Below are 14,511 nucleotides of genomic sequence, written 5' to 3'. Positions count from 1 at the left end.
GGTAAGAAAAGGGCTGGAGGCCCATCAACCTTTTGTCATCTTCTCGCTGCTATTAATACCCCAGCTGTAAAACATCAGTGCTGCTTGCGAAGGAGCCAAGGGGTTGAATAGGAAAGCAGAGGGGCAGGAAATAGCAAATGTCAACACTACGTAAGAAGCAAGCATCTCTGCTCTAGACCCCATAATGGCCCGAATCCCGAGACAACCTCCGCCCCTCAGGCCTAAGAACCTGGGGGCTCATTAGAGTTTAATGGGCTTTAATCCTTTCTGCCAGGGTAGTGGAGAGTCTACACATTATCGCTGTGGTAGGCGCTATTTGAGCAAATTCAGCTGCCACACGGAGAAATCCCTACACAGCATTGAGAGCTGCCACAGGAATAAATTCCCAGCCCGACATTGAGTGCTGCAACGCGCCACGTTTCCGTCAATTGGAGCGGATTACACCACCTGCATTGAATTTGCTCAAATAGCGCCTACCACAGTGATAATGCGTAGACGCTGCGTTGTGAATTCCCACTATAACTAGACCCCTGATTCTATCCAACGTCAGGATTCCAACGTGCTCACTTTTACGTACTGATGATGATCTCAACTAATTGAGATCGAAAAGTCGTCGACCAGCTTACAACAAAAAACTTCCTTTAATTGTTTTATTTTACCTATGGACTTTTTCAGTTTCAGTTTGAAAATCTTTATTTCGGTTGTGGGACCATAAAAGACAGCATTTCATGTCAACAATAAAAAAAAAAGATTTGGAAAAAAAAGATTAAAAGAATAAAATACATTAAAAAAAAAAAGAAGGAGATCTTTTATAATTTATCAATGACCACAGATACAAAAAATACATTTCATTGAAGTTTTAAAAATTGCAGACAAGCCCACCTCATTGCAGCAAGAAATCGTGAGGTAGCAAATACTATATGCATAATAGTGTCATGTTTTAGGAGCCTATACACAGCTGTACAATGAGCTGCACCAAGATTCTTACATAATTGCTGTAGCTCTTCATCTGATCTTGGAATATCCTTGGCTGACAAAAAAAACATGCAGTTCTGTTTCCTCGGCTAGACCACAGGCGGGGCGAGCCATGGGAACATCCTTAGACCATTTTTTAACAAATGAATACAGGGGGAGACAACCATGTCGAAACTGCAGGTAAAGTTTCCTAGCTATGATTGGACGTATAAAATCCAAGCACGGCTCTAGTTGGTAGATGGCTTTTATATCCATAAACTGACGAGTTACAGAGTCGATATTAGGGTCCTCTGAGATATTGTCAAGTTTCGTCTTCCAATACCTGGTGCATAAATATGTGCGCGTGAGCCTGGTATGGGCAATTAGAGGACTCACCCATAGCTCGGAACAGCCTATCTCATTTAGGCTTTTCTTAATGTGCATAAGCCAATGTAACTTCTCTGCCCCCGGTAGGCTAAGTACCTCTTGCAATTCGGCTCTGTACTCCGTCAGCTCATTTGTTGCCCACAGACGTCGCCAATACAAGAGCGTATGCCTTGCAATATCTTGTGCAATAGGTCTCACCCCCAGATCCATGTACAGGGGCAACAGGGGGGAGCTTCGCGGGAGCCCTATCAATTGCCTCAGAAAGTTATTTTCCGTGTGGGTAATTGGCCTAAGATTCGAGTGCCCCCAAAGTTCAGCCCCATAAAGAGCTGAGCTTCTGGCTTGTGTCTTATAGATCTCTATAACCGGGCTCAAGGGTTTATGGTAGGACTTTCTGAAATGTTTAGCCATTGGAGTTTTTACAATGTTGTCAATGCAATGTTTTCTTTTAACTTCACTATCACCTTGTCACCACGCACTATACACTTGTTTGTTGAGCACCGGAACTAGCATATCAGTTATGATATATAATTTATGGAGCTAATAAATGTTATATTGCATCTATAGTGTCTTCAAGCATCTGTCGTATAAATACTTGACCACCATTTTTTGGTGTATCTGGACTCAACACTAACACAAGTTGCTTCAGGCACACACCTCCCTTAGGACCCCTAGGGCCACTTTAGACCATTGTTACCTATCTTAAGCATTCAATACCATAGGTCTTAATATTGGGATGCCCTTGTTCATCATACATATATGAATTTTGTAGGCGTCAGAAATACTGCACACTCCATACGAGGTCATGAATGGTAATATAGTCGCTGAGCCCTACTGAATTAAAATGATGAAATCAAACAAAAACTCTTAAATAAATAATAAAGTAATCATAAAAGGCACAGCAGAGAGAAATTATTAAACACCCTCCAGCTAAAAAAGATGTTATTGTAAACCCAGTATTCGATTTGAGTTTACACACAGGGCCTTACATGTTAGTTTATCTGAGGATGACGGCATAAAGATCTTGGCCCATTATTTAAACAGCCTCACAACACAGCCCATCTAGGTGCTCTAATGATTTGCGTCTCCTGATTGCGTTCTTAATATAGGTTACAATGGTGTGACGTGTAAACATCAGGCAATTTCCTAAGAAAATCATAGGCCACCTGATACAATATAGGAATAAAGTGGCATAGTACTCTTAAACTGATGTCTATAAAATGTACAGAACAGCATGAAGTGCATAGTGGATTGCCTAGTTTTTCTGTTGCATGGGCACTTGGGTAAATTTGATGATCATGCCTTTGATTTTGGAAATGCAACAATATGGTGGATTATTTCTATTCTGATTTGGGTGGTAAGTGGTACTTGCGGGATGTGGGAGCACTACAGATGCCGGATTGGGCACAGTGAAAAAGCATACTATATAGTGTGCGCAACAAGGAGCTAAAGATAACATTAGCATCTATAACTCATGGACATAAGGAGCAATCCAATTTACTCTTGAGTTGGAAATATTACTGAGAAAGAGGATTCTACTACTGAACGAATCTAGTTTTTTTTTGGGGGGGGGGGAGGCACTAACTGATTTGAGGCTATTTACTTAACAATTACTCCTGGACATAACATGAGGATACCTTTTGAATGACTTCAGGTTGGAAGTACAACCGAACCAGAGGAACTCTAGATTTAGTGTTTTAGCCCTGAAGAAGTCGCAGGATAATTTCCTGATAACGTGATGAAACACGTGTCGGTGAAGGTTATAAAAGGTTCCATTGGACTGTAAAGGAACCTCATGCAAATAGAAAAAAGAAAAACATTAAAAACAAAGGATCAAGAAGACGACTGTCATTTTATTTTTCTGTCACTTGACTTTACACTTTAAGTGTGTGCAGGAGACTATTGTGTATATGGTGGTTTAGTTGGAAGCGTAGCCTAATCAAGTAAAATCTGTCCTGATTATTAGTCGTGATAGTCAAATAACCTTGTATCCCTTGTTGTATTGGTCTCTTGAAATAACTTTCCACTGCCTCCTTAATTCTTACACTTGTATCTCTGTGGGCCCTCCTGATTCCTAAAAAGATGGTTCTTAACTCTTTCTTACTGAATTGTACAATGCCCGCAAGGGTCCGAACACCACAAATTTCTTCCTCTTCTTTCAACAGACCGTTTATATACGTAAACCAGGGGACTTTTTCGTACTGGTCAATTTCTAGGCAATCCATTATAATGTCTCTAGTAAAATGTCTGCCTTGTTTGGACCAGATACTGTGCCATTTGATAATGCTACTAAGATGAATGTGATCTTCATTTTGTAAGAGATGAAGTTCTTTGTGGATTATGTAAGATGAGTAGATCGCGGAACTGCTAGTAGTCTGCTTAAACTGGCATTTTCCTGTCTTTGGATCTGTTTGCTATTAGGTATACCCCAAATTGGTGCCCCATATATTACAACTGGGAGGCATTTGCTTTTATACAGTTTTACCATTTCCCTGATAAGTTTTATTCCTATTTTAGTGGAAAATCTAAAGAGCGCATCAGAAGCTCGAGAATAATTTAAGTTTGCATTCTTTAGATGGGGTCTCCATTACCCATCCTGTGAAAATAGGATGCCCAGGTAACTAAATGTTTTTATCTGTTCAATTGTTTTGTCCTGTTACAAAATTAGCCCTGTCCTTCTTTCTTCCCTTACTGCAGACCATGGGATATGTTTTAGCCAGGTTAAGTTTTAATCTTCTGCCCTCCATGAAGGATATTAAATTATCCAATAAAAGTTGGAGACCGTTAGCTGTCCATGATATCAGCACCACATCATCTGCATATGGCAAAATTGGGGTAAAGCATGGACCAATTTTGGGTGCATCTTCATTTAAGATTTAGAGCATAGCGTCAACCCCATTGATATATATAGCGAAAATTAAAAAGGGGCCAAGACACAACCCTGCCTAATGCCTTTTGTTACTCTCAATTTATCAGTTCTCAGTTTTTCTCAAAGCACACACAAGCTGTTAAGGAGGCGTACAGCCGTGAGAGATGGCATATTATATCAACTACGGCGCCCATTCCGGCTAGAGTCTGCCACAATATACTGTGATTCACTAAATCAAATGCACTGCTCACGTCTGCTAAACAGAGGCAGATTTGTCCCTGGTGTGCTACTGTTTATTTGCTTATTATCAAATGTAAATTGATGCCCTGCTCCACTGTGCCAATTTCTCTCCAAAACCCATATTGGCAATCAGACAATATATGGGTATCCGAGGCCCAGGTTTCCAGGCTGGCCTTAATCACCCTCCCTATTATTTTTACAAAGGAGTCTAATATGGTCTTCCCACCCCCTTTTTAAAACAATTGGGACTATGGTACTATCACTCCATGTTTAGGGGAAATGGCCATGTGCTGCTGCATTGCATAGTTGGGTTAACATGAGCGCCCATAGTGATTCAACAGACTTAAAAATGTCAATGGATACCCCATCTGGCCATGTCGCTTTTACAGGGACACTATTTTCAAGTGCAACAATAACCTCCTCAATGCTGATTGGCTTCAGGGGTTCAAAACCTTCCACGGTAAATAAAGCCCCAGTAGAACCAATATCAACATTATTTGGGTTAAAAATCCTTCCAAAGTGGCTCAGCCACACTTCAGGAGCAACCAAGACCTCCAGGGTCAGTATTAAATTACAGTATTAAATTATCAATATCATTGAGAAAAGGGAAATGAACGGTCTTCCAAAACAGGGTGCAGTCCCCTGTATCTGCTACCCTTACTAGGGTCTCCCAAGCCTGCTCCTGGAGTTCCCTTTTTTTCTGATAGTAAGAACCAACTTTTAGTTCCTTCTTAGTTCTTGGATATAACCCCGGTTTTTCAGACATTTCTGTAATGCTTTCCTTAGCTCCTTACTGGCTTTGGTACAACGTTTATTAAACCAGCCATGAGTCTTACTATTACCCCTTTGGTCCTTGATTGGGGCAATCAGTTTATTTCCTACTGCAATGTTCTGAAACACTATTAGGAGTCTTTCATAGTTCCCTCCCCATTTGGTACGGATGTCAAAATCTTCGGGCTTCTCCTCAACTATGGATTCTAATAACCTGTTTCCATTAATGTCTGTCCACCTTGAACTGACCTCATTTGTACCCACTGGTCCAATGGGTATTGTTCGTTTAGTACCCTTTGTCTTGTGGGAGGATACATTAAGTGTAAGCTTAAGCACTGAATGGTCAGTATGTACTGATGGTTCTATCTTAAGTGATCTGCCCAAATTGGGCTTGGTTACCGAGATGAGTATATGGCCTATGATGGAACAGTGCCACTTCCCATGGAACGTAGGTATGAAGACTCCATTTGGCTCCCCCTCTTGTTCTAACGATTTCATGTTTAACCTATACAATAGTCCATTTAAGGATTCCCCATACAAATCATGAGGAAAATATGGTAGATCGTTCCCAAAACAGTCTGCATAGCCACATAATAAGCTGTTGGGGCACTGACATTTGCTCTTGTTAAAATCCCCAGCCCAAACAAACATGTAATAGATTCCTTTTTTAGTCGCTAATGTCCTTACCCTGTTCTCCTGTTCTACAACAACCATATTCCGTGAGTTATTAAAAACGTTGTATTAGAAGTTGATCAGAACAACCTCAAAAGATTCTGCTCTAACGCCAAGTGCACCAGCTGATAACACGGTGAACTATTAAGTTGTTTTCTAATTAAAATCGGAGTTAAAATGTAAATAAATGTTGCCAACCCCACTTTGCTCTCCCGCTTCCAGTAGGAGTAGCTGGCATTATGATGGATTCAAAGTCGTCTAAATGAACATCTTCCCTATGCCACCAGGTTTCCTGCAATCAAAGGAGCTGAGTTTATGATGTTCAGCCAATCAGGCTGATGTTCAGCCAATCAGGATTCCCCATTTTGCCTTTTATTCATGCAACATTCCAGGATTTGATAACCATATGATCTGTGGTAATATCCACTTGTTCCAATTGAGAGTACTCATTTCGTGTAAAATTCTGGTGTACTCGGGCCTTCCTGCATGTACTCTGCCCTGTTGACTCCTTTCGTCAATCCGGCTCATCAAGCTGGCATAATGGTGCAAATCTATTTGATGTTAAAAAAGGGAGGGAAAAATAACCATCCTGGAGAAGGGGCCCATCATATTGTCTGGCAAGTGGGTGTCGGTTTCGCTTGTGACATAGTAGGAGCTCTGGGAGTGTTTGTCTAAAGGAAGGTATTGGTCTATAGAAATACCCTAATGGGAGGGCTTTGATCTTACACGAGGGCAAGGTGGTCATGTAACAGCATTTCTACTAGAAGGGGGACTCCTAAAGTTGATAATAAAACAGTCCCCTGCCTCTATCCTTTGGATGCATGCCAAGCTCGTGTGTCAGGTCGCCCGCGCATCCAGTTTGTTTTCAGCCAATACATTGCCTTATTTTTCAGTGTCATGTAATCATCTGTGACCCCCCATACTGCCACCCTTGCTTAGGTCATCCAACATCTCTACTTTCGTATCCGGTTGTATCACAGACTCTGTGGGACACTTGTTAAAGGGGGTTCATTCCTTCACCCCTGCTGTGGACACTGACTTGATGCTCTCCAGGAATGCACCTTGTCCTACATTTTCTCATCAATGGGAAACAGCCTTTACAACGAGGTTGTAACCACGTTGTAACTTCACCACGCATTTTTTACCATGTATGTTTTTACACCTTATATGGATTTGCCACGCATTTTAGGTTAGTTCGAGGGTTATGGGGGGGTCTCCCACAAATATATTGTTTATAAAAAAAATGCTTGGTAAAAGATGCGTGGTGAAGGCATGCAGAGTATTTCCCTGCGTTGTTCCGTCATACAACCCTCATCAACTTGCTTCAACCCCAGAAAAGAGCTTCCAATGCCCTCTAATATCTTCTCCACTTTTCTAACAGTCATTGTTAGCTTGCCCTCCTTTTCTGCTGTGCCGGAGTGTAAGGCGGCAGTGGACTGACCAAAGCTAATTTTCCCTTGGCTAGACCCACTTCATCTATAGGCTTCCGTGGCTGTTCCTGGGATCGCAGCATGCGGCACAAAAAAGGTCTCCTTTTTTCCTTGACACCTTGGTGATACCAGCAGCAGCTTAGTAGGTGATAGTTTAGTTACACCAATTGTAGGTTCGTTGGTTTACAGATGTTAAACCAGGGCAGTCCCTTAACCCGTTTACTGCACCCGCAATTTTGCGGAAGTGCGGCACTTCCGCAAAACAGGCGGGGTCACGTCGGCCATTGGCCGACGTCAGCATGGAAGGGGTTAAGGCAATCGATCGCCCATGAAAAAGAGTGCTACAATACAGAACAGCTGCACCGCTGCCTCCCCCTATGTTACGTGGGCCTAGGTCACTGCCTAGGAGTGGTGGTGTTCTCTGTCAGATCATCCTCTGCCCCCTATGCCTTTCTGTCTTGGCTAGCTGCAGGTACTGCACATACTGGCTCTCCACCAACAATTCACTAATTATCCCTCTCAGATCATTGCAGAGTATGGTGTGTTTAGAACTCCCACTTCTCATATGTGGTGACCGCCTTGTGGGTTTGCCACCACCAGTGCCATCTCCTTCCTACTGTGAGGTTAGTGCTTCATGAAGGCCACAATAGAGTTGAGTGGAAGAAGCACCTCAACCAAGTGCTCAAGTCAGAGTGGAAGAAGCAGCCTACCCATGGGTGTGCCACATTTTGGCTTCCATGTACAGTCAGTGCTTAATTTGAGCTGGTGGTTTCTGGTGCTTGGCTTTAGGATTTAATTGTTAACACACAATGACAGCTGGCCACATGGTGGCATTGGTTGTCTAATTTAGAGATAAGCACAATATCAGTTGTTTCTAATTTCAATATACATTTAAACGTACTAATACCTGCTTCCCAAGCCATTCTTATAACTTTTGGTGCCTGGAATAATGTGAATTGTCACACTTGTATGAGGGTGATGGCTAGTATTTGTGTTTGTACTGTCATTAGCAGTGCTGGCAGGGGCATGAGGTGGTGCAAACTGCAAGGGCCTCCTGACGAGGGCCCTGGCACTTATTATTATATATTTCTTTTACTAATTAACCACTGCATGCACCAACTTCTTTGGACCATCCATGCTAGAGAGCCGTACACATAGCAAGAAGATGGGAGCCAAATTGAGGGTGCCAAGTCCAGTGTTTAATTTGAGCCGGTGGTTTCCGATGCTCAGATCCAGCACTTGTCAGCACTGGCCCTTATGATGGTCTGCCACATGGTGGACCTGTTTATTTAATTTAGAGATGAGCACAACAGTTTTTCAATTCAATATACCGTATAAAATTATAATACCTGCCCCTAATTCATTCTTATAATTTTGGGAGCTGGAATAGTCTGAACTGACACACTTGAAGGAGTGCAATAGTTAGTAGTTGTGTTGGTGCTGTCATTTACAGAGCTGCCAAAGGTAATGGGTGGTGCAAGCTGCAGTGACCTCCTGACAAGGGCCCGGTACTTATTGTTCCACAAACTAAGCACTGGCCAGGTCCCAGCAGTCATCTTAGGACTCGGTGGAGGCCACACCTCCCCAAAGGTAGCATCGGCTGTTAGTGGCTGGCTCGAAATCCAGCTGCATGTTGTCCAGCATCATTTAGGACATGTGTAATAAACAGCTGAGCCTGCTTTATGCAAACTCCTTACTAGTGACCCGCAGGTAGATGACTGGAAGTTCCCTGTGTGATCCAGACCATAAGGGACAAGGTGGTTTAGAACTGCCCTTATCATCCAGGCAGACATTGGGCCTGCACTCTCCACCCAGCGGGTCAAGCGGCATCAGGCCCGATGGAATAATTATTTGATTGGATCTGTGGGAAGGGTGATTACAGGTGGAGCAGACACCCTGAATGTTGTTAATGTTCTAGTGGCCCCCGGAACACTGCACCCATTTGAGGAAAGTAAAAAATTCTCTCTATTTTAAAGATAGCAGGTTAGATCCCTCTACCTGCAGGCCAGTCTCACTTGTGGAAGCAAATGCAAAATTGTACGGATTTCATCTTTCGGAAAAATCCAAGAAGGCTTGGAAATGTGCAATGTCATGGCCTCGATCCCGGAAGTGCTTTATCAAGGAGTGAGTGTAGTCACTCAATGTATTTTCTTTTTAGAAGATCCTGAAACATGACTGCTTTGGGAAAGTAGCTTTGCACATGACCATAGCTGGCCTTCTCGGTCTCAGATTCAGAGAGTGAAGCTTGGGTCAGTCTGGAACAATATGGAGTAGAGACAGTGCGCCTGGCCCACGGTGAGAGCTTTTTTACAGAAATGAGACAGGCTTCAGACATAGAAACTGTTTCAGTCGTGGAGTCTCCACTGCCCGAGAACCGCAGTACCTTGCGTTCTCCATAATTATTGACTGGTGTCACATTCAAACATACCAAGTAATCACTTGTACTCAAAGTTTGAACTTACACTCAGGTTATACCTCTGCAACGAAATACAGTGGTTATATTCACTGAAGCTCATCTCCAATATGCATCTGACCTAACCATAACCTAACCTCAAACTCATAAAGCAATGTTTACTTAGGAAATCTTAGAGACATGTTGTAAAGTCAGGATTATCTCAGTTTTTCTAGCTATTATTTCTAAGTTTCTTCATATATTATTGCTGCGTAGTGTTCCCTCTTATTTTATGCCAATCTTCTGCAAAACACATTAAAAAAACTACTTATCACGACTGTTATTCTAAAAACGATATACTATCCAGCGATGTGCTTCTAGTTTCCCTCTCTCTTTACCGTTAGGTTTAGAGCTGTATCTGGATTGTGCTACAAATATCAGTGTCTGCAATCCCATGCTACAGAATTATAGAGCTTCATATGAGGGCGTATCAAGATAGCGCCCTCCTTCTGCAAGGCCGCGTCCTAAACCTCAATAGTAACAACTGTATTCAACTCTATGATCTGTACAGCCGTGTAATCCGTAAACCCATATTACAAAATGGCTGATCGCTATATTGCAGGCACTCCAAAAATGGCCGCCATTTTATGCGAACTAGGTTTTTCAGCTCGGTGCCATCAACTCTATATTCTCCAAAGTTATCTAGTCTACAAACCGTTGCAAAAATGGCAGATCTCTGAATGATGGGCGTTCTATAAAATGACCTTTCCTTCATACAAAATACACTTTTGAGCTTCTAGTAAGAAGCGTGTGGCCAGATATTAGGAGCAGAAGAATGCTTAATGGTGTGAAGTATAAAAATCAGGAAGTATTAGGCTCTTTGCAATCAAAAGCAATACTTACGCTGCTAGACCATTGTGAAACCGTTAACTGTGCATACACTTGAGAATCCGAACATAAAATAAACTTTGTGGCTGTGAATACGTACCAAGGTTATGCTAATATGAGAGTATGGAATTAGATACAAAAATGTGTCTGTCGGAATGCGTTCGTTTTTCTAAAAGCAGAAAGAATTTTCAAATGGAAGTTTGTTTACGTGTTGGTTTTATATTCGTACTTTGGTGTATGTGATATTACATTCTATGGCCCTGAGGAAGCGAAAAATGTGCAAAACACTTGCTGGCCACGAATGATATATAAAGTAAAGCAGAAGGATCCAGCTGTAAAGTGTGCCCCAGGCTCATTTGTGTAAAAGTAACCCTTGGTGCCCAGCTCTGGTTCCATGCCACAATAGGACTACTTCAGGTTGAGAAGAACATTTGCCTCAGGAGGATCTCTTCAGGATCATACGCGCCACATTCCAGTCTTTGAAACAACAACATGCGATGAGTGCAATTCTTGCAAAAGTTTCAGCCACTAAGGGCTGCATTCCCGCCCATTGATTCTTTGCTCATTGACCCTTTGCTCACTGTGCCACTCCAGACAGGGAGCAACAATATGAAAATCAGCCTTCATCCTGCCATATGGGAAACAATTCAGCCCAAAATTGCAGGCCACGTTTCCTCTGAACTGAAACATAAGCAACCCCAGACTGGTCTCTGCCTTGTGGGCTTCCTTATTGGGCTGCTCCTTGGCTCCTGTGGCACAGCAAGAATAGTAATAACGCCTGGGCATATTTTCAACCCATAATAACATTAAAACAAGATGCGTGGAAATGCAAATGTCTCGGCCACTGGCTATAGCACTGGCCACATTCAAGTCCATCGCCTTTTTTGCCCACTGTCCCTCTTTAACGGAGAGCAACCTTTGTTAATTTAAACAGGAGTTAGAAGACTGAAGATCTTGTAGCTGAACCATCGTTTTGTGGAAGGAGCGTGGCGCAATCGTGGCAGCCCTCTATAGAAATCATTTGATGTGCCCGTTGGCCAGGGATCATGTTGACTCAGTTGCTTTGCTTTTGACACATCTGGATGGAGCTCCACAAGTGCACGAGTAGCCGTAAGGCCCGTTAATGCTCCAGAGGGCAGCCTCAATCATGCTCCATGATGCTTGGCTGCAATATATAAAGCTAGGTTGATGGCCACTTCTCATTAAATTTTAGAGTTCTAAACTACCCCTAACTTCCTAGGTCTAGAGCCCAATCTGCATACCTCTCAAGCTGAAATTCTGCCCCACCCTCCACCCCGGCCACAATCGGTGCCTGATAGTTTGGGGGTCCAGTTGAGAGAGAGGTTCTTCTATCCTTCAAACAGAGGTCCTTCCTCTGTCCTGCCTTTGGTACAGTAATGTGGCCATCAGTTGTTTGGTTCCTCTGTGGAGAGAAGAAGGGATCCAAGTTTCCAAAGAAGAATCTAGCTTTTTAGTAACAGGTCCCACACTTGACGACACTGTATGCACTGAAAGCCTTCTTAGCAAGAGTGGTTAGAAGTTGCAGCGGCGCTATAAGGCATTTAAGTGTAAAAATAACTGATCACCTCAGTTTGCTCCAGAGTGGTATAAGGAGCAATCCGGAATCGCGCCCTGTGCCTACCAACGGTGGGTGGTCACATTGGGAGAGGAGATATATATTTTTTTTTTTAACAAATGAACCACAATTGAGTGCTGGTTCAAGGATGATCTTCATGTTAATATTTCCTGACTTTTAAGGTTGTTTACATTCTTTCTATGGGCAAGAGAAAGTCCTGTATATGGTGAAGAGTCACTGCCAGTGTAGGCGAAGGTTGTGAAATTGGTGGCATGGTCTCTTCTTGTAATGGACATTCCTGTAAGCTAAGAGTTGTGCCTCTTCTGAATCTATGGGTCCTAGAGACAGTGATTAGTGACCCTTCCTGGAACCTTGGTTCCAATAAGGGGTGAGTGGTGACCCTTGGGTCAATGGTGGGTGTAAGTGAAAAGTTTTAAACAATCTGACTCTTCCTATCACCACACCCCATATGTACACTAGAGCCTCCAGACCTGACCGGCAGGTTTAAAGAGGGGACGACTGGACAGCACAAAGCACAACGAGGATTTCACATGTGCCAGATGAAACGTTGTCTCACACAGTCCAGGGTGGTATGAGACAGGCAGAAGGCTGTCCCATGTGCTGGTATCACACAGGTAGAGCGGTCTTCTAAGATCCATGCTGGTATCAGGCAGGAATATCTCCTTACGTATGTGATGATCTCTCAGAAGTAAAGGGGGGCTTTTCATTCTCTGGTAATCTCATAGAGCATATGGTGTCAGTTAAAAGGTGCTCCCTCAGTGTTGCCTGACTACAGACACGCTGAAGGGACTCTTCAAATCCCTCCCTTTACCCTTAGTGTGCTGGTGTCAGGCTCTGATTCTATCAAACAGGGATTCATTTTACTATCGCACAAAAAGAGGCGAGTAGTGGTCAATCGATCTCTGGCACAAAGAGCGGGCTCCCTCCATCTAGGCTTGCCTCAGGGAGGTGTCACTGTCAGGCAGAGCAAGTGAATCCCCCAGTCTGTGCTGATGTCCTCAGTTTATGAAGGAGGCCCTGGTTTATGATTCTTCAGTTGCATGTTTCTTCCTTGTGCCCTGCTGTGTTTTGGAGAACCACATGTTGTAACTGTATGACCAGATCTCAAGGAGACTACAGGCAAATAACCTAAGGTATCACTTTGTCCCCTTCCTCTGCTTGCACCTCTTCTCACCTGGTCCCTTCTCTGTCTTCCTCTTAGGACCACTGTGCTTGCCGCAGTTGCCTTCCTGGATGCCTTCCAGAAAGTGGCCGACATGGCCACCAACACTCGAGGTAAGGCCCCATGGCATGCCTTGTGCCTTCCCTTCGAAGTTTAACGAGCATTGGCAAAGCAAATCATTTTAGCTTTTACATTCTAAAAGCTCTTCTAAGCTTCAGTAAAACATGCATAACCTGTAACACAAGGATGTAAGAAATGCAAATGTTCCTTATGCACAGACTGGCATTCACCCAGGCAGCAACATTACAACCCTCTTACAGTGGGCGATGTGTGAGGCCCTAGTCATCTGTTATTTAAAGTTTTGCTATTTCTTAGAGAATGGGTCTTCCTTGTATTGATAGAAATGTATTCAGTAGCAAACTGTTTTTCTTTATCTTATCCCATTTACAAAATGAAAAAGATAGTTTGAAGTGCTAAGAGTTTTCTTTAGCAAACCTCCCTCCATACTTACTTGTTGATTAACATGTTTCTCCTCTCCGTGCTAATCTTGCCTGTCGGTCACTGCGCCTTCTTGAGGACCAAAGTGGACCCCTACTCCATAACTTCCTCATATTCCCTAACCCCTGTATACTGCAGTATGCACGAAATGAGAAGTGAAAAACAAAAACCTGTACACCTGGAATACAAATTAATGTCTTGGACCTTGGACACTTTCCTGTGGGGGCAGACCAAAGTATGATAAATACATTTAGCCATACAAGTTACTTGTGCCTTTACTTGTTTTGTATGCCTTCAGAGTATGGAGTGGTAAACTTACTCTTGTTGTCGGCTGCCCATAGTAACATTAACCACCGATTAACACACCATCACAAGTGTCATCACAGCAAACCAACAGGTTTTGTCTCAAAGTCTATATCTTTGCCTTGTCGCAGTCAACGCTCCCCAAGCCTTAGCCTTGTTTAAAGCTTACAATAGGGGTACGGGAAGATATTTTTCTTCTCCGTTCAGGGTAAAATGAGTGCTCTATAAATGACAGAAGGAGGCCATGAGATATGACAAAGGTACCTCAAGTCAGATGTAAAGATAGAGCGCCGAAATACCATGTTGCTTGGTAGCCCACTGCAGTAATCAGATATCTTTTCCACCAAG

General features: G+C 43.0%; 1 protein-coding gene across 5 annotated transcripts in view; it reads left to right on the top strand.

Annotated features, from left to right (window-relative positions):
* The window catches only part of MTSS2 (MTSS I-BAR domain containing 2), a 350,756-nt gene that overhangs the window by 162,451 nt on the left and 173,794 nt on the right, over window positions 1–14,511 (top strand). For all 5 annotated transcript variants that reach the window (XM_078671281.1, XM_078671280.1, XM_078671278.1 and 2 more), the window contains exon 3: window positions 13,402–13,475. In XM_078671281.1, coding sequence (XP_078527407.1) covers window positions 13,402–13,475 — 74 coding nt within the window. The remainder of the gene's footprint in view (window positions 1–13,401; window positions 13,476–14,511) is intronic.

Source organism: Lissotriton helveticus, chromosome 12 (genome assembly GCF_964261635.1).
Source record: "Lissotriton helveticus chromosome 12, aLisHel1.1, whole genome shotgun sequence".
Lineage (NCBI taxonomy): Eukaryota > Metazoa > Chordata > Amphibia > Caudata > Salamandridae > Lissotriton > Lissotriton helveticus.
The sequence above is the reverse complement of the archived record's forward strand: the minus strand, read 5'-3'. Positions and strand labels throughout refer to the sequence as shown.